This window comes from Mycteria americana, chromosome 3, assembly GCF_035582795.1.
Source record: "Mycteria americana isolate JAX WOST 10 ecotype Jacksonville Zoo and Gardens chromosome 3, USCA_MyAme_1.0, whole genome shotgun sequence".
NCBI classification, from domain to species: domain Eukaryota; kingdom Metazoa; phylum Chordata; class Aves; order Ciconiiformes; family Ciconiidae; genus Mycteria; species Mycteria americana.
In genome coordinates this window covers 87,768,447-87,792,831 of record NC_134367.1, presented here as the reverse complement: position 1 = coordinate 87,792,831, position 24,385 = coordinate 87,768,447, and the positions used below count along the sequence as shown (strand labels likewise).

Sequence of the window (24,385 nt, the reverse complement as noted above, 5' to 3'; positions counted from 1 at the left end):
GGTGAAATCAGATATAATCAGAGGGATCAGACACTGCTTCGACAACATGCCCTTTAGCAGCTCCAAATGGAAACTGTCACGTCTTAAAATGACAGTGAGCGAGGCAGAAGCTGTTGATAGTATCTGACCAACTCAACTAGCTACGTGCTGCACTTCTGAGAAACAGGATCTTTCTTAGCCTTCCTAATTGCTCTGTTCTTTATATTCCTGAAGTGATGGCAGATGAATGGAGGGGAGGATAGTGCCCTTTAATTGTGGCACAGAGACTTTCTTTTAAGAACAGAATTACTAATACATGTTCCTTACTTTAAGATATTAACAGGAAGAACAAGTGTCATTAGGAAAGAAAACCTTTCCCTACATTAAAAATGCTGTTTGCTTCTTACGTGGAATAGTGGATTAGGTTTTGTTCCTTTTACTGATGTTGAGATAATGATGGATTTGGTTATAGTAGATGTGTTCTCTCCCCTCTTTCTGGACTAATGCCAGATTGGCCCTAACATTCACTGCTTCACTGCTTCACTGGAACATTTGCTGGAACATTTATTCTGTGCTCCAAATATGCCTCCAGGATTCAGAATCCTGACACAGAAGGCATGAGTACTAAGCACATTCACGAAAGGCTTGAAGAAGATGAATTATCTGTCTACATATCAGACAGCAAATTTTTAAGATTCTATGAAATCAATTATTTGAATTATAATGGGCTCAGTTTGGTGTTCTCCATTCCAAGCTAAATAATTATGAAAGCATCTGTCTAGGGTTTTTTAAAAAGTCAGATTCTATGACCACAGCTCTATTCTAGCTAGATGTTATGGATTCCAATGCATTCTTTGAACATGTGATCCTTTATCAAATTGTCTCCCTTGCTCACATGGTTTTGTAATTTGTGTGGTATTACAAGTCGGCTGAGATGTCTGCATTTCAGTGGTGTTGAAACCCCCTTGAGAATAATAGCATTTTTGAATGGAAAAATGCTAGGCTTAGCTTGGCATCCTCTGATAAACTAGAAAAGAAAAATGTAACTCCTGGTTTCTTTCTATGCTGCTCCTCGCACACAGAAGGACCCCTTATTCTTTAAAACATCTCATCATTCCTTCAAGCCTGACTTTTAAATAATCTTGAGTTATAATGTCTGCAAAACCTCTTCAGAACAGTTAGACATCTGGTAAACTAACACACGTTCATAAGTTTATCATATTGACCAATGTCTCTTTCTTCTTTTGTGCTGCCTTGTCTGTCTTCATATGTTCTTAAATTTAGACTGCATCATAGAAAAGAGTCTGCTTATGCTTGTGAGAGCTAGTATTAGTGGAGTCTGGGATATGATTTCTATAACTAGGATTCCTGGGAATTCTGAAAATGTCAATACCAATGCATAGTGACAGTAAAAAAACCCCATATAAGTAAAAAGATATAAAGTAAAAAGATACAAGATGCTACCAGTTACTTCACTTGTGCCAGGAATACGCAAAGGATACTGAGCAAGCACAGAGGACTTCTTTTTATCAGTCTTAAGCTGCTACTGCTAGATTTAGAAATCAATAATTGTTTTTCTTCTACTTTATTGCTCACAGGAGAACAATAGATGGATTTGAAGAAATAATAGGGTTAGAAGTTGATGTATCATATAATTTAAAACTGATCAACTCCAGCTTTTATATGCACACATAATTTGATTTTAACTGTAGCTGTTCCCTGAAGTGATGATTAAGACATAGCTGGAATTGAAATGGATACAGACTAAGAGGAAAATCATATCACTTTACCATTTGACATAATATTAATGCAAAATGCTACTCAGAAAAGTTATTCTAAATTACTATGGGCTCCATATTTTAAGCCACTATCAGGCTTTTATCATTTTATTGGTTGAAGAAATCTAGCTTTTAGCATGAAAAGGGAACTCTGTACCAGGTTTGCTTGTATCTTTCTTATTTATTATTATAAATGTCAAATATCTGGAAGACAAAATTAGGTTGTGTCACAGTACTGGCAAACTCATGAGCATATTCAAATACAACAAATAAATTATGGAAGAGTAAGGGTGTTAAAACATGACTTTTTAAATAGTCACTTCCTAGTGTAATAATACATCGTGGTATTTTGCATTCCATTTGTGCTATAAACACCTGGCTAAATAACAATAGATTGGAGCTTAGTAAAGTGGTTAGCAGATTTATCCCCACTGGATACTTTTTAGAAGCTAGCCTGCAATCAAAGGTCGGATTTTTTTTTTCCCTTTAATTGCTGAATGTGATATATAGACATAGTTTTTACAAATGTTTGCACGTCACCAAGACATCTATATATTATGATTCCTGAATTATTTAACTGCTCTAGTCTTTGATTTTTAGGGTATATTACAGGTAAGACTGCAGGCTTGCTAATCAGCAAGACTAGCCTATGTTCATTGGAAACAGCTGAATTTTCTCATTAACTGGATCATCAACATGCATTTCTCAGCCAAACAGGAGAGGGGCGTGGCTTTTAAGATACAGAGGCAAACATAGCATGCTCTAGTCTGACTGACTGCTGTGCCATTGTGAGCAATGTATTTTATTAATAGAGAACTGAACTTTAAACCTCAACTTTTGAAGACTTTAGTAGGTGGATCTCTCAAGTGCTGAAGGATTATTCTTAATTCTGGGTGCAACTTCATAGTAGCCCCTGGCTGACCTAAACTTCACAGTGAAATTGAAAGAGATGATCCCACCCTGTCATTGTCTTTGGCCATGCATTCCCACTCTCTTCTGTGACTCTTAGTAATCCATCTCAGGAATAATTTCATTTTGTGTTTAAGGGAAACAGCAGGGCTAAGCACTGGGAATGAGGGTGAGAGGCAGGAGGATGCCTTTTAATACCAAGATGAAGGCCAGTGGGTGAACAAGCAAGACAGGATTCCAAATCAAGGGTATGTAAATGTTATGATCCAGGAATAGACTGGAAGATTGTTAGAAGTAAGCACAATCATTATACTTTTACAAAATCATCATTACAAAGTCCTTGAACACAATATTATTAAACTTTTGTCATGTTGCCCATGTTTTCTGTACCTTTGTGCAGTGAAAATCAAGACAAATTAAAATGCAGTGTTGAAAAAGCTCATCTCCTTCTAAAATATTCTGATTAGGTAGCTGTTTAGATGGGATACGAGGTCCTGCATTCCTAGTCTAGCCTTCAACCATCACAGAAAAATATGCAATCTATCCTTTTCAAAAATTTCAAGCTCCATTTTAAACTGAGGAGGATATTTCATTCTGCAGCTGCCACTATTCAGAACACTCTTCCAGAATTTCACTGCTCTAATTTTTGCTCTAATATTCGTTCTCCTGATATTTTCACAGATAGCAATGGTATTCCTTGTTAATTGTCATTTTGCTAGGATATAGAAAATACACTTTTTAGTGATAGGTTTAGTCTCTGTGTGATAGGTTTCCCCCACCCTTTTTCCATATTCAGCTAATCTTTCTCAAACATGGCTCATATCAACCATACAGTTGATTCCAGTACAACATGAGATTTTACTAGTGTCAAATTCAGAGAAGTTAATGCTTTGTTACCTGCAGAACAGATATTTCAACTAACATAGGTACCTAGGACAAGTATTGCTGCATGATTGCCCTGTCCCTATACTCTGCCATAGGTGTTTATTGCTGGTCACTGTCAGTGAGGGGATAGTGGGCTATGCAGACCTTTGGTCTGGCCTAGCATAGCTATTCTTATGTTCTTAGGAAGCTTATCCAGATTTTTCTCTTCTTCTGCTATTTCTCTAAGAAGAATTTTCAGTGTATAACAGAAACTTTTATTAGTTCCTGTGTAATTGACCTTCTGTCCTATTCAGACACTTCACCCTGTTTTTATTACTACAGTAAAATCCTCCAGTTCTACCTGTAGGAAATACTAACCACACTCAGTTTTATAGGGCCTCGCTACTTTATGTCATCAGTAAATTTCTCCAGGCTACTTTTTGTGACAAGGTAATCAATGTAAATAAGATCTCCCCCAAGACAGAACTTCAGAATTTTCACTAACAACTTTCCTATAGCCCTATTGCTTTCCCTTTAAATCTTCTGTCTAGAAAATCAATAGAACTGTCTGATATTTATTTTTATATCTGTCACAGTTTTCCCTTTGGTAAACTGCTACAATTAAACTTGAATTGCATTATTTCCCATGTCTAGGTCTTTTTGTTTTTCCAGATTTATTTTACTGTCTTGTATATTATCAAGGCTGGACAGCAGAGCCTTGGCCATTTTTTTCTTCTTGTTAAATACAGACATAAGAATTGCTATGTGATACGTTGTTCAAAACAATTTTTAACAAAGTTTTAAGCAAGACTCTGGTACTGAAGACTTGGAGATAGGCAGCATTGATGTCACTCCAGGGCACCACCCTGTCAGACAGAATATACAAACAAGACTGCTGCCGTACTCCAGCCACATTTCTGCAGCACAAAATATGACCACTGCAATAGAAAGGCTCATAAAATTATTGGATAACAGGGAAGACATGGATGTAAGAGTGCTATTTCTGCAGTCTGCTTTGGGAGAAAGAACCAACAGTAAAGGTTTGGGGAAATGTGATCAGAGAGAAGAGCAACGGAAAGTATTAAGATGGGCCAATGTGATTGCTTAAGACAGAAAACGATAGCCAGAGAGTAATAGGAAAGGATGGGAGCCCTGCTGATACTGCAAGGAGTAATGTGTATAACCTGGCCAAGACAGTCGCCACTGTGACTTGGAAAGGTGCCTTAGAGTAGTTCAACATACTGCTTCTCCTGTTTTATTATATAAATACCATGGTACTTAAATCAAACCCAGACTGAGCCCTTGATAGATTCCTGTCAGGAACTGTGTCTTTTCAGAGTGAGGCTCCTAGCAATTAAAAGCAAGACCTCTGTTTCCTATCATTTAAGACATAAGCCATTATTTAAATTCTTAAGATACTAAATCACCTTTATTTGATCTTATTTAACTGGGAAAAAAATTCACAACGGAACAATCTCTTAGAAAAAACCCCAATACTTACCCCCAGTGACAATGACTTTTGCTTTTCTACAGTATGTGAAGGCATTGACCCCTCTAGGGACAGAAAATTCCCTTACAGGTCTGTAATCATTAATAAAACAGTTAATCAGGTAAGAAACATTAGGAAAATACAGACTACAGTCATTCCACTTCACTTTTCTGTAGTATATAGAATAGCTGTTTGCATAATGTATACAATCTCTGGTTAAAAGCAAATTGATTTATAACAGTGACTTAGATACTAGCATCAATAAAATGGGAACAGGGTACACTTTCCATTAAAGTAATAAATCTTTGAACACCTAATCTTTTATCAGTCATACTCCAAAGGGAATCCTGTAATGGTAGCTGTTGCCAAAGTAAGCCTTAACACACATCTGCATGCTTAAAGCAGTTCATCACTGAGGAAAAGTATCAAACCAACTGCCTTTGCCTGTTTCGGACATGGACATCTATTGTGGCCTCTATTTTGCATAAAGTAAATGCAGTTACTTTTCTGCTGCTTACATATAATGTATTGTATAATGCATAGTCTCTATTTTATCTATTTTGTGTGGTATAATAACATGATGAGACTGCAAATTTCTGAAACTCGACTGAATTATTCTGTTGCATTCACTGCAAAAGCACAGGAATTCAAAAAACCAACACAGACTGAGATTGATTCCAAGTCCCTTCTAAACCCATCCTTTGAGCAACTTCTGCTTGTCTCTCCATGTTTCATACATTGCTACTAATGAGTGAATATTTTCTTGATTTTTGGAGTCAGCAATAGCATGGCTGACACCCTTCTCTCCCAGGAAACAGTAACTGTCAGTGTAATTAAGCTATACAGAATTAAATGAGTACACATTTAAATTTTTTCTTTGAAATCCAGACAAGTAGGTAGTTCATTTATTCTGGGCTAGAAAGTAACCATGGATATTGAAAACCATAACTGGGGATGACAGTAAATTTGACAAAAGACTCTGGAAACTTTGAGGATTAATGAAAGCACTTGTTCTTTCTAGGCAGGTGTAAATAAAAGGCTGCTCATTCCCTATTACTTAGAGGGAGCAAAGCTTTCTTTCCAGAGCTCTAGCAGAGGAATCTTAATTCTCTTGATGGTATAAAAAGCAAGTAATTGATTTAAATCTGTGATTGTCAGATTTCCTCAGGATGTCTCATCTTTTTCCTTTATTTCTTAAATTTAATACTTCTATATAACTGTCTATTGGCTCTTTAATGAACGGTCTTGATACTCTTCCAGCATCAGTGTGAAGGCCTTGCCAAGTCATGGCCTTGCAACAGAAGCACCCAGTGATCCCATCCACACCTCCCTTTTTTCAGATACTTTACAAGAAAAGATTATAACTGCTTCTCAACCATTATCCACAAAGAAACTTAACATTCACATAGGAGACAACATACATTGCATCCCTCTTCAAGCACAATAACAATTGCTTGGTGCAAAGTTAATTCGGGAAATTTATTTTTCTAGTATCAGCAAATCACATATTTCAATCATAATTACTTATGGAATGGGCATTTCAAAGTGATTTGATCCATAGCTGGTTTTAGGGCTATTAATTTCTTTTTAACAGCTGTGTAATTTTTCAATTGTCTAAATATAATTTCATTTAGCTGCTGCATGAAGCTGATAGAGAAATGTATTTATTGGAACTGGAGGCACAATTATAGTCAGTGTTAAATGAAAAAAACCTACTAAGATATTTGCAGTTAATGTTCTGTATAACAAACTGTATGGTGGTATAATACATATATGCTATATGGTAGCATATACTTTTTTGACTATACTTTTGGCTCTGCAGTCTTTTTTTTCTTTCTCCTCAAATTGATTCTGTTTTTCCAAAACTCCCAGCAAAATCAAATAGGATTTCTCAGCTTTTCTCCTGACAGTGTGTGACCTTCGACAAGCTATAATTATTTCATATTTCACTTTTCCCATCCACAACAGACATGTAATACTCCTAAAACCTAAAGTTATTGGATTGATGCAAGAATTACTATGTGAATATTTATGGCCTGTGTTATACAAGAGACAAAACAGATTATCATAATTGTTGCTACTAGCCTTAAAAATCTATTAATCTCTGGATGTACCTCGCAGGGGAATTGTGAAGCTGATCTAATGTTTACAATGCTTTGAGATATTTGAATGAAAAGTTCTATCTATATGTTATTTACAGTTCCTTTTTACTTCTAATTGTGTTTGTATTATTTATTTTTTAATTGGGCTATAAACACTTATAAAATTACAGACTAGTAAGGCTTGGAATCAGCTATACCACTGATGTGCCATACAAATGGTATGGCACAAATAAGGAGGCCACAACCCCTTTCCTGCTGCATAGTAAATCCTTTTGACAGCCCTCAGAATAAATTGCTTTCTTGGTTTAAGCTTGTGTAACTGAAACTTGTGAAACTGAAACTGTAAATGAAACTTAGTTGAATATATTTTTGGTGGATATAAATTTTAAATGAATGGGTACATGATATACATGTAACAAAGCAATCAATTTTCTAACTAAAATTTGCCTGCTGAGGAGAAGTTGGAGCAGACAACACAGCCAATGTAACTTATTTTTAAGGGTTGTGAGTAATGAACATATATGGACAGTGCTCTCCTACATCGAAAGCTAACAAACAAAAATGTTCAAATATTTAAGTAGTTGTATTTTTGTTTGTATTAACAATGCTTATAGAAAAGACAGCTTCAATACAACAGGATGGCATCTTGCAAGGCACTGATCTGCAGAATTACAAAGCAAAAGGTCTATTTTTTCAGATGTCATATACTTACAAGTTGTCCTCTAGTCGCTTTATGTCATCCAAAATAAACGAATGAATGCTGTCTGAGGAGCAGGATCCAAAACAATTTAGGTCAGAAATATACTTAACTTTCACAACCCAGTCATCATGTAGCTTGCGTTTAATACTAGGGATATAAATTGAGATGTTATTAGGATATACTAGCATCTACTGTAACATGCCCGTAGGTGGACAGGGATTTTGTCAGTGAGATTATACACAACCAATGCTAGTATTTAATATCCAAGGCAGATACAGAACTACTCTTCCAGCTCAAAAGCAAGCAGAGCTAAAGTTACTAAATCATGCACTTCTCTAGTAGCAATTATGCTTCCATCTAATTTGGCACAACAAAACTGTGCCTATGTCAAACTGGATAACAGCAATTGTGAATTCTTCCCTGGAATTTTACTCTGCAGCCTCTCTGTTGTAAGATCTCCTACTGAAAATGATGGCATTTCCTTCACACGACAACAAGCAATTCATACTTACTGCAGTTTGAAAATATTTCTTTGCTAGATGGGGTTAATTTATATACAAAAGCTAGTTCTCCATTTAGGCCAGAGAAAATCCAAATTAAAAAAAAATTGCCAGACTGATAATATTTTATCATAAGCAACTTACATGTTAAAAGTTTTCGAGTCCAAGACGTGAAGCTGTGATTCTTTTTTGCCTTTACATTGTTTCAGTCCCAAGTGATCACTGGTCAGAATAAGCAGGTGAACATAACCCTTATCATCTCCCATTAGGATATTTTCCTTAGGCAGGTCATCTGACATAGTCACCGTGCAAACACAGAGCAGACCATTTTCCATTGGTTTGATGATAAAGCAATTATTCTGTGAAATATGGTAGATAGTTTATTAGATATTGTACATGAGCCCTTAAGTTGACTGAACATATCATGCTTATCTACTTACATCAGCATTCAATTCTTGACTTTGTTTTTTCAAGCACCCCCTGTGATAGGTGTTCCTGGTATTAGAAACTCATGGAAGATCATCACCAATTAAAGTTAAATGCAAACTTTAAGGATTTCAGTGAGGCTTTATTTCATAGGTAGCCCTTTCCACTTCAGTGAGGAAATATTAATTACAAATTTTAGGGAGGATCTCACCATGCTAAGTGGGATGGTATATTTGCTGAGACTGTATATGGTTTCCTGTTCAAAAATAAGATGCTGTCTACAAGAAAATGGGAAATAGCCAAATTAAAGAATTATTCAAATCACAAAATGTTGCAGTAACACACAGAGAGAAATTATATCAAAGTCCTAATTATTAATACAGCCTGGGATTACCAAGTGTTCTTATATGGGCAGGTGTTTGAATTTTCAGGAATTGAGATAGTGGGAATGAATACAGCTACAAACCATTGTGGTATTTTGCTAGACTGAAAAGTCCTGGGAATGGGATTTTGGGTCATCTGCATTATACGTTTTATTGGTTCTACTGCCTGACTCCATCTGTTATTTGATTAAAGCATCCTTGCCAACCTAAACTGGCAACTGTTCACATGCCATAGGAATTAACTGCTTCAATGTTGTCTGTGTAGCACAGAAACATTAGAGAGACATAAAACAGATATAGAACTGTCTATATATTATTCCTGTGGTCTCGGAAGAGAACTGCTCCTATTCAGCCATAGGACAGTTTCAACTCTCACTGATGTAATGACTGGAGGAAACCTGGAGAATAATGACTGGAAAATACATTTTTGAGCCTTCCTTCCCAGGAGTCCAATTGGATTGACAGAAAGACTTCCATTGACCTGTCTGAGCTTGGGGAGAGGCCTTTTAATATTGAGAACAATAAAAAAAAAATCCTAAGGCTTGATCTTATCCTAAAATATTTACTTTACTTCCTCTAGTCTTCTCAGTCAACTCAGAATTGCTGAGAAAAGCCCCAGGAACAGGAGGAAAAATCTAAGGTATGGGTCAGAAATCCTTGCAAAAATCATAATTTGTAATAAGGCATTCAAGAAAACTTTAACTTTTTGGACATACACTGTCAACATCAAGATGCTTTTGCTCTTGGAAAGTCCTCAACAAAATGCAGGATATGAAGAAATATTTTCTTTAAACCAGGAAGTTACCTCAAAGGACTCTATGTTAAATTCCTTGGGAAACCTGTTCCTGGATTCTTAATAGATTCTGAGACATACATATGCACATGTGCACACATTAGCTATACATGTGCACACATATGCATTAGATATAGATAGAAAATAAATTCTTTGTGGTTTTGTTTGCAACATAGTACAAAATTTTCCTCTTTATTCCAAGTTTTTAAGACAGTCTAATAACCCCATTTGGTGTGGAAAGGGTATTCCTTCTTTAGTATAAATTCCACTGTTTCACTGAGTTCCTACAAAGACAAAAGTTAATGCCTTCATCCTGCTAGACAAAAGGAATGTGAATGTACATTGAAAAAGAAGACTAATCTTTTTCAGGCTTCCTCTTTAACATTTGCCTGATCCAACATACTACCTGACTCCCTTTTGATTTATAGTCCCAGACGATGACTGTCCTTTCAGTTACAGCAACAACACATTTCAGCTGGGGTAGGAAATCACATCCAGTGATCCAGGCAGTATCCTTATGAAAATAAAAAGGGTAGCTAAAGAAGGATTTTCTTTGTAAATTTATAACCTTCTTTGTTATTTAAGTACATATTTTAAACTATCTATACATAAATTCCATATACTCTGCAGTAGCGGCTGCTAGATCCAGCCCCAGCTAACAGAACTGAGAGTTCTAACTCCAGGAATAGCTCATACATGAAGTTACAGAGGTGCCAGGCTCAACCTCTGTTATCAGTGACTCACCTCAGATGCACAGATGTTGCACATGAGAGGACACAATACATCTATACCATTAGCTGAACTGTGATGACACTCTAAAAAAAAGCACTCTGAGCAGAGGAATCCATGGTAAAGCAGATTAAAAGTTTTCTTGGATACAGTTTAGTTCAAAACAAAAGGAAGTTAAAAGGCAGTAAAAATTTCAGCTATAATAGCACAAATCCTGCTGAAATGAATGTTTATGAAAATAAGTAACTTGTCTTAAATAATTTTAATTCTCCCAATTTATAAAGATTTACAGTACATCTGACCATATTAAGCTGTCTTTCAAATATACCTGCAATTATACAGGTCTTAATGTAAAATAATTTCTCTTGCACAGTGTAAGATTAGGGACTCAAATTCACTACTATACTGGCCAGAATTTGGGTTTTGGTTTTTTTTGAAACATTAATAGCTGTTTGATTTTTTTTCTCCAAAATGTAGTGGACTTTCCTAAATAAGAGCGGGATTGAAATGGAGTATGCTCCATTTCATTTCCATTTCAGTAAGTTTTAAAAATCTTACTTCAGCAATCTTATTTCACAGTTTATTATATAGGCTTTTATATTTATCTTACTTCTGTATTAAGTTCACGTATTGAAATACAGGGTGTTTTTTGTTATGTTTGCAATGGCACAATTACCTACTATTTTAAAATAATTCAGAACATCTATAAAATAACACTGACTGAAATATACTTTCTTTTCTAGATTAAAGTGACAAAGAAACATTCAACACAGACTTAAACAACACTTTTTTGGCAGTTCTTCAAGTAAGCTATACCTGCCTGTAACCTCTAAAAACCAGTTCCAGTGGAAGTACTTGATAAACAGCTAAAAGAGGGACCTATGTTGCTAAAGATACAGTTTACATCTACAAAGTGAGTTAAGCAAAAAGCACAAGACTAAACCCATGGTGAACTCAAGGCAGCTGCTGATGCTTCTACTTTTATTTCCATTGTTGTACACAATATTGATTTTGCTGTTAGTGTAAAGGGTCTAAAATCCTGACAGAGTGATGTCAACACTCTATTGAAGCAGAAAGCTTCTTTCCTTCCTAATGGCCTGTGGGCAAATGGTAATACATTTATAAGGATTTCTTGTGCTGCTTTCTAAATAAACACATGGAAAATGTCAGTCCTGCAGGGGCCTTATGGATTGCTTGGTAATTTTTATTGAAGACTTTATTATCTGTGGCTTTTTGGAGACCTTACAATAGTGTCAGATAACAATGACTAACTGGTATGAAAAAGCTGGTTTTACATTTGTAATTAAGCTACTATTTTGTAGTGCTGGTTTATGATGATGCAGTCAAAGTAACAGAGCTGCATCTTGCAAAGGTTTTGTAGGCTATCACATGCAGTGACATGGTATAGAGGCAAAAGGAAGATCAAAAGCAAGCAGTAGGGAGAATCTTTGCACTTGACTGCTTACAGAGAAAGTCTAAGGGTTAGATGTCCCTTTGCTCTCTTTTTTTTGTGTTGTAGTTGAATTTTAGGCAATAAAACAAGCCCTGATGAAAGGAGTTGAAACATTGATACCAAAAACTTTATTTCATGTACTTGCCTAGAAATACAATCAAGAATTTCTGATATTACTGTGAAACAATTAAACAAAACAAATCACCTTACAGGATAGTGATCTGAGAAGGCTTGACTAGTCCTTATTTACGGATCAAATGCCCCCTCCCCCATGAAAAGTTCTATCCCTCATATATGCTGTCCTGGTAACTGAATCTTCCCAAGTCAGTCAGTATATGCCTTGAGAGGAGACTTATACCAGTTGAACACCAAGTATTTCTCACCTAGTTGGGAGAAACAACTCAGTTGACCTGTGAGGATAATCTTGGAAGACAGAAGAAAGTCAGCTGTCTGATAACAGTTAAGGAACAATGAGTGGGAAAGGCTAGAGATTAGCTTGGCAACTCAACTTCATCATACTTAAATGTCTTTTAGGCATATTAGCTTAAGGCTACTATTCTGTTTGCCCATATTGATGGTCAAATTCAAATACTTTGAGAACATAGGACAGAGTGAAAATGGCTGTTGTCATTTGGGCTGGCAGAGGATATTCTTCTCTCGGGGCACAATTTACTAATTCTAACAGAAGAATTAAGCAAAATAGTAGAACAATGATGCTCACATGTCCAGCAGGGAGCTACAGTTTCCAGACAAGTTTCTTTAAATGTCTCAAAGAGCAAATGTTTTCCTTTAACCTCTCTGCCTCAAGGCCTACTATCAAAGTCTACTCTCCTGAAGCTTTCTTCTAAAGGAGCTATAGGTCACCTCTTCGACATTTTGTGAAGTCTTGTGTTTTTGTTCTTATCCCATGTCTACCTGCAGGTAAAAATGCACTGGGTATTTACTGCGTGCTAGCACCTGACAATGCAACTTTTAAGTTTTTCTTTCAGCTGAGGTCAGAGCTCTTTCCACAGGATAGAATAACTGAAGAGAGAAAGCTAGATCCTTTCTCACTGATGATAGAAACAGATGCCAGGGACCCTTTGCCCCTTTGAAATTCTGATAGAGCCACTGGAGTCAGTTAATTAATTTTAGATTTTCATATGCACAGATAAATGAGATTCAACCTTTCACATCCAGGAAAAATGAGAAACGTTTAACTTTCCACAACTAAGCAACTAAACTTTACAAAATGTAGTTAGTTTCTTAATTACATTGGAGTCTAAGTTAGTCCATATACTTACACTCTACAGGGCCTTAATAGTGCTCTGCTTCCCACCAATCTACAGAATAACTTAGGTTCCAGTTTTATGAGGCAATTCTGGATATCAGTTTCTCCCTTACTATTCTCTCCATGTAGCTAATGATGCTGAGCCATGAAACAGGGTAACAGGTTATGAGCTTGGGCTTCAGCTTCCCTCTCATGTCACAGTATGTGCAACTAGAAAATCAGACTGTCAAACAAGAACTTGGCAGCAGTTAGTCTCTAGGCAAATAAAACAAGGAACATGTGCCCATGCATTGCTATGTAAAGGTACCTTAATGCTTAGCACATTCTCAGGGAAAATCCTCCTCTCATAGGGTTGAGGACTATTACTCCCCTAAAGAATTAGCAGTGAAAGGGAAACAGATGTTGGAATAACATGTGCCTTCTGCTCTGTTTTTACTCCAAATAGGAACAGCTCTATGCTATAATTCATCAAGGGAAAGGTCTGCTTGCAGTTAAGTAAACATTTAAAAACCAGTCAAGTAAAATTGAGCTTGATCTTTCTTTTACAGTGAAGTATCCTCGCCATTGTATTATAGCATCCACTGGCTTAGAGCTATGATTATCATTAAGATATTATTCCACTAAAAAGGAGAGAAAAACTGACAGAAATTATAACCTGAGAAGCATTAAAACCACTTCTGGCTTGAAGAGTAAATAAGAACATGTGTTCATATGAAGTTTTTTTTTACAAGATCTATACAATGGCTACATATATCAACTTATGTCTAATACACATACAAATAAAACCATATGTTGTACACATTCAAATTTTCCTTACAGCATCTGAACTGCAATGAACTTTGAATGAAAGGAGAAAGACACAGGTAGAGAAGTAATGAACACTCCAACAGGAGGAAAACGTTGGCCAAACACTTCAACCAAGTCAGAATCTCTCTTGTAAGATTCTCCTCTTAATAGAAGATAAATATGTCTAATTACTGACTGGCAGTCTAAAAAAGTATCTGAAAACATCAGGTTTCAACATGACGTGCAATTTGTATATGCCAGCAGAAAGCAAGAATTAGTGAAACATACTCCAGATTAATCCTCTTCTTTCCTTTTGCATTATTTATAGGCACAGTGATATTTGATAATATAACATCAAAAGTAGAAAACAATGTGTTTATTACACCAGCTTATTAGAAGTTGCCAGTCATGGAAAGATCCAGCATAGAGAAATTGAAGTTTCCTGGAACAGGCAGCAATAGAAGTGTTTTCATGTATATAACTGAAAGATTCTCATCTTAAGAAAAATTGCACTGAATTTGTCTTTAATAATTTCAGTGAAATTACTTAAATTACACCATTACTGAAATTACTTAAATTACACCAAAGATCAGTGGATTTAAAGGCCTGGAGAGACCACTATAATCGAGTTTGGCTTCCTGCATAGCATGGTCCAGAGAATGTCCACTGAGAAGTTGAGAGCCTATCAGAGACAGAGAGATTGTTCAAGTTAGCTAGCACTGTCTTCCAGGCCAGTTCTTGTTCAAGGACCTCAGCCTGTGCAATAAACAGGCTGTGTAAACAGCAGAGCATGGTGCTCTGTCATTAAGATCCAAAATGAAAGTCCTTGACCAAAACAGGCTGCTAGTGTGGCTTGAGACTACTCAGAAACTAATAGTATGAAAGTCCTGGAGAAAGCAATGCACAAATTAATACATTAATTTGATACACTGAGAAGCAGCTGATAGAAGAGAACAGTCTGCCAGAGACTATAAGGAAAAATGTTCCAGCTTTAGAGGAAAGGCTATAAGAATTTCTCTTCTTAGCACTGCAGTACTTGACAGACAAACCAGGCAGCTGCACCAGATCAACCTTTTCATTATTTCCTTGTTCCATCCTGTCATTCAGGGGCTCTATCTTCACTCCCTCATTTCCAATACAGTTTCTGTTTCAGCTTGTCTGGTTCATCCACTGGGTCTGTTTATGCTTTTCAATGCTATATTTTAAAAGTAATTTCATTTCCATTCTTCAAGAGAAGTGACTTGTTCACTACCAGTATTCTCATCATCATTCAACGACGATTCTATGCTGACTGCTATTTTTGGGACCTGTCAGCTAGACAATTCTTAATCCATTTAACATGCACTCTAGTGGTTTTTTCAGTGGTCATATTTTAAAACAGAAAGTCGTATGGTACTAAGTTGAATACTATACAGAGTTTTAAGTTTATTACATTTATGCCTCTATTCTTTTCACTCAGTCACATAATCTTATCAAGAAACGAAATCAGGTTTTTTCTTGAAGTGACCTGTTCTCCATAACATCCCTGGAACAAAATAGTAAATGATCTGTACTCATAGTTCATGCTCTGTTTATATCATCATGATGCTGGGAAAGTTCTGATGGCTGCAATCCACTGGATTTTATTCCTAGAACTACTGTGTTTCACAGCCTTTCTAGCTCAATATCCTCAGGGCCAAGACCTCTGTTGCTCTGGTTGAGTAAGTCTCTCTTCTGAAAATCCTTAAGAATGAGAACACTGAATGGTAGAGGGTAGAGGAACCTAAGGATGATTCTGCAATTTGTTAGCCACCCTCTACACACATCATTGTTTATCAATGGATGGTAGGTTTGGAGTCTGATAACTTATCTCTGAATTCAGTACCTTACTTCATTTGCACAAAGATGCCTACAAAAATATAGCTTGGTTGATTAGGTCGCGCCAGTACTGATGATGATGTTAAAACAGATGAAAATGGCATAATAATTGCAGTGAGAAAAGAATGGACTGTTATTTCTGCAGATACGAAAAAGAAAAATGTAAGCCCTGCAAGGCAAAGACAGCTTTCTCTCTTTAGCTATTCAGAAATTAATTGTAAGGTATTATTCATAGTTGTGCATTATAACCATTTGGTGCTGAGGTCTTCAACTAGTATGGGTCACCATATCTTTAATAAGTAAATGGTGGGTGATAATTTACACTCACATAAGATATTGGCCTTTGATTTTTAATAAGTCTTTACATAAAAGCTATTAAAATGCAAAGCTTCAGTTTTAATAGCATACTTTAAAATAAAAAAACCCAACCCAATTCTGGAGATACGTCTCTCAAACAATTCCCAAGTTAATAAATTTAATAGCATCATATATTTCAACTGCCTGAAAAGTGGAATTTATTCTCTCAAAACAATCCAGAATTTTATTTCATTGTGTTTTGGGATAAGGATATAGAATTTCCATTTAAAAAACAAAATAGCTTAAAATATTATGTTCTGCAAACATGAAAATCTTTTAACAACCATCAAAAGGTTCAACCTCAAGCCCAGTAAAAGCCATTTTAATTCTATTTTCAGTGCAGTAGTTAGAGGAAGGATGAGAAGAAAATAAATTGGCTAAGGACAGGATTGTTCAGTGCAAACACTTAAATAAGAATGTTAAATAAGATCACCTATTCCCTAAGACAAGGCAGAGCAGGAAGCAGAAGAGGGTCGTTTTTAACTAGACCACCTGAAAATTTCACAATTTGATACCAAAAAGTGAATATAACAACAACAACAACAACAAAGTGACATGACATCACCAAATACCATTAAATCTTTCAGACGCAGAGCCAGAAGGATTTCGTAAGGTTGTGGGCATGGGTTTCTCTTTTCTCTTCACTAACTGTCAGCTCCCCAGTCAATAAATGTCCCTGGGAAGCCAAAGATTTTCCCCTGAAAGACTTTACACCCTGTGGTAGAGACTGCCATGTTTAGCAGTAAGGAACCCAACTGACCCAGTGATCCCCAGCAGCAATGATCCTCCATCCCAAGGGAGAGGAATCCAAACTATTTCTAACCTACTTCTTCCTTTTTCTAGGGAAGGCTGAAAAAGTGGAAACATCTGAGCTGGAAAAGTATGGGAGAGTGGCGCATGACAACAGAGAGCAGATCAGGCTAAGCCACACAGATCTGGTGCAGAGCTGAACAGAAATCGGTGCTCACAGATACTAAACAGTGTTATCTATGGATACTAAAACTATGAGTTTTGCTATTGTATCTGGAATCATGATCGTAAAAATTATGGTATCACACCATAATACTGAGAGATACCTTTATAGAATCATAGAATCATTTAGGTTGGAAAAGACCCTTAAGACCATCGAGTCCAACCATAAAGCTAACACTGCCAAGTCCACCCCTAAACCATTATGTTAAACATATCCTCCTTTCACATTTTTTATGGCAGAGATGTCCTTCAACAGTGCCTCATACTGCCATGGCTGCCAAGTATCATCCTACTGCCACAGCAAAAAGACCTCCACATCCACCAAGGAATCATTCTAAGATTAGTGCTTAATGCTCAGAGAGGAAGAAGACCCTGCAGCTGCATACTGCCCACTGCAGCATCAGGCTGGCGCTCCAGCTTCTTCCCCTTGGCGTCTCCAGGAACAAGCACCGAACATTGTTCTCAATGTTTACATATGCCTACCTTGGCATATTTGGACTGGGGAAGTTGTTCCTACAATCAAAGCAGGAACAGACTACTTAAATTCACTCCTGTAACACAGCTGTAGGAGAAGCTCTAAGCTGATTCTAGTCAGTTTCCAAAAGTCGATAGGTCCCAAGAACGTTTCTCACAGTTTACCTCTCTGAATTGATTCCACAGGTCGGATTAGTCCTTGCAACAAATTAAATGCAACCCAGGCCCAGAGCTGTTTTCTGAGTTGGAGTAGTAGGGCCTGTGGTCTGGAGTATTTCTATTGCATTTTAGAACATCCACAATATGTGAGAGAGAATCAACAAAATGCACTGCCCCCTGGCACAAGATACCTACACGGACTCTTAGGGCAAGGGGTCATGTCACTTTGTTAAGACTGATGACAGTTCTCTTGTCTGCAGGTTGTCTGAAGGAAGCTCATTACCTAAAATCTGCAGTGATACTCCCAAGGTAAAAATGAGCTTTTAAAGTATACACTGTGTAGCCAACCAATCAACCTAGCAAGGTGTAGAACTGTTTTTCACTAATGGACTTATAACTTTTCTTATTTAAATTTTACAGTGACAATTGAAGTGTTGGAACTTAGAAGAAAAAATTCTGGAAAGGTAATGGGTAAAGGACAATTTGGTAGAAAAAGCAGCATTTATCTGAGGTTTCCTTTTATCAGAAGAAAGGAATCAAGTTACCCAATTGTTTCTATAACTGAAAGGAATAAACTGAATCTGTTTGACCTATGGCACCCTATGGCAAATTATGCAGAAGTCTCAAGGTTGGAAGTAGCATTAGAATAATGCTCCATTTCTAATGATTTCACTTTAGTACCTGCTGATTTTTAATTCAAATGATTTAACAGAAGGAGGAAAATTAACTTACTTCAACATTGGTGGTTGCCAGAACCTTCATCTGAAAAAAAACCAAAAATTTGTTGTCACAATAACAAGTTAGCAATTAAATTAAAGGTCTGAACACAGTCAGCTCTCCTGTATCACAGGCAGAACAGAACAATAATAGCCAACAGAAAGTGTCCGTGGTTAAGATCTTCTGAGAAAGATCTTTAACCTACCTACTGTCTGTTTCTCTATATACAGTGAGGAACTTAAACCCCCTCTTTCTCTCACAGTTGTTTTTTTTTAAATTGAGATGTTGGAGTGAGCAAAATAAATTAAAAAATACCCATTTTTTACAGTCAAGTACAGATCATCTGTTCTCATGGAATTGTGCTTCTAATGGTCCTTCACAGCTAGACCAGCTTCAGCTCCTGTAAGAGGTAGGATATGGCATACATCCTACCTACATTAGCTTGGCATACATACCCAAGCTAATGCTGGCCCAGATGATATGTCAACTAGTGCCAGCAAAATACTAGGTAGAGATAGCATGTTAGATTGCAAATAGGAATACCCATATTGGTACAGCATCTTTCAGCAAAGTTAACTATTGGCAGACAGCATAGCATGTGACTCAGAAACTAAAGTGTTTAAAGTCACAGAGTGGTAGGCATACCTGTCACCATCATCCAATAGAGACAGGATCACCTTCTTTGTCCTTTAACAAAACTACTATTCAGTTTTCAAAAGCAGTTTCAACCTTTTCCCTTCTGAAACATCCACAGCTGCTTTTTCACCTCCTCTTGCCACTGCTCATCTTTAGTAATAAATCAGTGGTGCCTCATTTCCATCCCAGCAATTCCACATTTCATAAACCAAGAAGCTAGGATCAAAGTCTTTCTTCCCATAGAAGCGTGATGCCCAGTGTCATCATGGACAGTCTTTGAGCAGAGTTTAAAACTATTATTAATCAAGAGTTTAATATCCACGCACTGTTATCAGATTTGGCTTTATCTACAGTAACATTAACTAGAGCATGCACAGAGAATTTTCCTTAAGGCTGCCTACTCCTACAGGTCTTCTGTGCTGATCAAGGCAGCATCCATGTCTGAGATCCTGAGAAGGGTAACTCTGTCTCATGTTCTAGAGGAAGCAGGAAATGGCTAATAATGCAGAGCTGCACACAGCTGTTGAAGCATATTAGGTCCACATTTGTTGCAGAAAGCAATGCTTAGCCCTCAAATAGAGAACCTGCTGGTCTACAAATGAATATTTCTTTGCCTTCACTTCAATTTCCAATAGCTGCAGATATGTAAGAGAACATGGGATTTCTTATCACAGCAACCAGGGTTAACAAAAGTCTCCAAGCCCTCTCTTAGACAATAATTAGATTCACTAGCAATTTACATAGTGGATGATGGAAGTCTGCCTGTGCAATAGGAGATGATTTTGAAAGCTATCCTGATGTATACAGACTAAATTAAGCATTCTTAATGTCATCTAACATGACTGACAGTAATTATTTGCTGATTAAAAATCTGATTAATTCTTATTTAACTGAAGTTTAATAGATCAACAAGCTGTGTGATGGTTTGCAACCTCTTTATTGTTCCTATTATTATTTGTAAATTAGGGGTTTTTTTAAAGTTTTTAACTATTCCTGGTTTCTACCCAGTATCAAATAAAAACTCATCTATATTGTCAACTGACTCCAAGGATATAACACAACTGTTAAGGAAATTGTCAAGTTATATTTGCTTTCCAAAGAGCAAAGAGAATAATACTAAGTTGATCTTGTGGAAAGCTTGGTTGCACTGGACATCAATTTACACCAGGGTGAATGAGTAGAATATGGACCTGTCTCTTCCCCAACATGTACGTTTCTCACTAGTGAAATGCCCCAGAAGAGGCACACTTAAATTCTGTATTATATTAGACTCACTAATTATATCAGACCAAATATTATTCATTCATGTCCATGGAACACACTGACTTCTGTGGGATATATGTGTATTCAAGAACACGATATGTTTAATAATCTGCACTTTAAAAATGCAAGTTATACAAAAATAAGCCTGTCTGTCTGTCTATTTGTCAATGCACTGCTCATGAACTCATATTTTGGCCCCTCTACCCAGAGCACAAGTCCCACCAAGCAACATCTTCAGGGCAAGCATCTTCATATTCCCTTACCAATATGCTGCAAAGCCAAACTAGACAAAACAACTCACTAGCTGAGATTTTAAGGCCAGGTCTCTTTAAATCCTTGGTCTTTGAGAGAAGAAGAGTGATGCAAAAGGTGCCAACTCTATATTTGCCTTTGTGATGTGAAGTGATATTTTAGCAACAGGACTCAAATGACTGCAATGCTGAAGAACTAGAGTTTTCTCTTCCTTGCATCAAGATGTATCAGAGCAATTCTAATGAAGTCAAAATTTATTTGCTCAGATCAACTGAGATCAGACATCATATAATGAGTAAATGACTGCTGTTCTAATGCCTTAGTCATTTTCAGAATGTAGAGTTTTATAAGTGAGATATGAGGTCTCTAATTCACTGTGTTAAGCAGCTGGGTGTAAAATCATTCACGCTGCAGTCACTGATGTCAGAGTGACATCAGTCCAGTCTATAAGGAGGCAGCAATTCAACTTTAAAACAGCATAGGGAGGTGGGGGGTGGGGAAGAGAACTATTTTTAACATTATACTTTGTGAAATTATTTTTCGTAGGTATGTAAGAGGGATGATGCTCTGGAGGGCAGAGAACTAGGCTTTCCAATAAATTATTTCAGTATTTACTAAAACTGCAGTATTGCTTTGTTGTTTAATCATCTACAGGAGTCCTTTCTTGCTTTACATGCTCTTGTCATAAGCATTATGCATTAATTAGCTGAAACCCCTAGAGAGCATTAGTGCTGCTTTAAAGCTTTACTGCATTGTCTGAAACAATTTTTAATAAACTGGTTGTATTAAAATTGCACAAATGTAAAGTGCCAATGGGCGTAGATGTGTGACGTACCTCACAGCATCTAGAAGTGCATACCTCTAAATAGTAATATAATAATCTAGGAGACTCATTTACAAATTCTACTTTAACAGCATCTTGAGCCTGAAGTTCTACTTAAAATGGTACAGATCTCCTTACACTTTGCTGATGAGGGGAGTAACTGTGAAGCAGTGTCATGCAGACTGTCAGAAAATTCAAGACTTTCAAGCTTCTAGATGTTGCTGTATTGAATAACTCTTCTTTGCAAACAACTGATAAATGTTTCTGTCCATTCTAGATACTCTCAGTAGCTGTAGAAAATAGTTAATTCTCTGGTTTCTACTGTATATGCAAAAGTTAATTCCAATAGCATATTTTGTATTAAGCGAAGCTTTTTCTAAAACGAAATGCAGATTATTTTCTATTAAACTAACTTCTGTTAAGAATGTATTTTATTAGCCATCTCTACTTTCTATCAGCTTTTGTAGACTGTTCAGTAGGTTTATAATTGAAAATAACAGTGTATATTTCCTACTGTACTTAAAAATATAGAAAAAGTTAACTTTAATAAAAAAAGATATCTAGCTCTTTTTTATGGGTAAGTTTGCATGCTAGATCACAGTTCAGTTGGTTCCTATATATACTGCCTAATGGAATAATAAAAAAGTTTGTTTGAGTCAGAATTACCTGGTTGTTAAAAATAGTTAGCACTCCTTTCTGAGAGGATGTTACTGTGAAATCCAGATGGGGCACCTTCACTATACCCGTAATCACATCTTGTCTCTTGACAACTGTCAATGACAAAATATTACTCTTCATCTTACAGACACAGAAAATCTAAACAAATAGAACCATAATATCAGGAACATTTTCTCTTCCTGAAATGCATATTTGTACCAACTCCAAGGCAGTAATGCATTATATCATAGATTATCCTTACTTGATTTAAATTATCATGTTGCATTTTTAAATATCATTAACGCATTATGGATGTGCTAATTCTTTCTACATTATTTAAAAAATACAGAAAGGCAAAGAATAACTGCATAAATAAATAGTCTGAGTCAGACAAATTCATAATTTCAAAATAATTTAGGAAAACAGAGAACTGGGCAAGGCAGCAGTGGAGTGGTCAGACACAATGAGTTTAGTAAAAAACCATATACTCTGGCACACATAAAGAGAAGCAGCATGAATAATAAGCAAAGACAGCCATGAGATCTTATTACTGTACTTTCAATAAAGTGTGCAACACACAGCATTAAAAAAAATTAGTTTTGAATACAAGATGAAGTATGTCACCTGCATGAGTAATCTGCTGTTTTTCAGATACAAGGAAAACCATGTTTTCTTCTTTCCCTGATGCCAGGGAAGACATGGCATCACTTTCTCCTATGAAATAGCCAAAAATCTAAACAAAACAAAATAGAAAAAACCCAAGCCATTTATAATAAACCTACTTCTGGAATATATGTTTATATGTATAAAGTCAAATATTTATCTGACATTGTTATCATTTAATATTCTTTTAATAAGTTTCCTAGTGTTATTTGCCTTAACCATTAGCTGTCAATATGACTAGATTGCTGAGATCTGCTACTTAGGCACAATCTTTCTTCAATGTTTGGAAAGAAGCCAGCATATGCAGGGCTTCTAGGAATAAAACCCATCTAATTGATAAAGCTGTTAGTACAGCTTTGCCTTGTAATGATTGTTGGTAAATAGTCGTCTTCCTTTTTCTAGTTTTACCTAGTTGTGCTTCCTCAGCTAGACCTCAGCTAGAAGAAAAAACAGTAAAAGGCAGACAAAACAGATTTCTCTATATTAATAAACTGAAAGATTCAAAGTAGCTTAGTGTTTAGCCTACACAGAAGAAGAGCTTTTCCATAAAGATATGTAGGTTCCCATTTGCCTGAAAAAAATTTGAATATAAAGTCCATTCTTAAAATTCTTTTTCAGCCATCTCCCTAAGCCTGGCAGTGTTCCATTTGTACTGGTCATGATGGGGATCCCCAGACAGGATATTCAGGTAAGTAGCTCATTTCTGTTCCAGGTTGTGACAATACTTTAGCTGAAATGCTCTCCAAACCTCAAGCTCTGTACCCAAGAGTAGGTTAGTCATTTCCTCAGGATACTTTTTTAATCTCCTTTCTCATATTATGGACATTATATATCCTCACTTTATTTCATGAGTTCTAAAAGCAATGCCCCTTTGGATGCAAGACAAAACTTTGCACTTTTTTCTAGTTCAACATTTTTCGTGGTATACAACAGAACTCCCATTTTTCTTCTTTGAGACATTCAGATGTATATCTTTCAAAAAAAATATTCTTACACGGCATTACTCTTAATCTTTCACTTCACAGCTCCCTCCTTACCATGCACACAATTATTATCTATCACACATCATCAGGCAACACATCGCCTATTATAGCCCCTTACATTCCTCTTTCTAGTTTCTTGTAATATCACCTTGTCTTTCCATCCTGTATCCAAACAGGATACAGGATTTAGTATCCTAAATTCCAGGTGTATGCTCCTTCTGCAAAGTCATGATAACATAATCTTCACAATATCCAGCATGAATCAAAAAGTGGTACTACTAGTAATTCATACATATGGATTGTTTTACATGTTATAGCATTTTCACAGTTTATTCTCGCTGTTTTAAATTCCATCTGAATCCCCCAATTGTTTAGTATTAAATAGAAGGGTTCTGAAAGAATTGGTGTGGC

At 36.3% G+C, this 24,385-nt stretch overlaps 1 protein-coding gene across 1 annotated transcript in view; it reads right to left on the bottom strand.

The window, feature by feature from the left end:
• WDR64 (WD repeat domain 64) overlaps positions 1-24,385 on the bottom strand; it is a 77,498-nt gene that overhangs the window by 44,251 nt on the left and 8,862 nt on the right. Inside the window, exons 3-9 of the mRNA XM_075497177.1 lie at positions 22,953-23,061; positions 22,338-22,441; positions 18,713-18,742; positions 10,330-10,437; positions 8,466-8,680; positions 7,834-7,968; positions 5,032-5,111 (exon numbers count right to left, since the gene is read on the bottom strand). Coding sequence (XP_075353292.1) covers positions 5,032-5,111; positions 7,834-7,968; positions 8,466-8,680; positions 10,330-10,437; positions 18,713-18,742; positions 22,338-22,441; positions 22,953-23,061 — 781 coding nt within the window. The remainder of the gene's footprint in view (positions 1-5,031; positions 5,112-7,833; positions 7,969-8,465; positions 8,681-10,329; positions 10,438-18,712; positions 18,743-22,337; positions 22,442-22,952; positions 23,062-24,385) is intronic.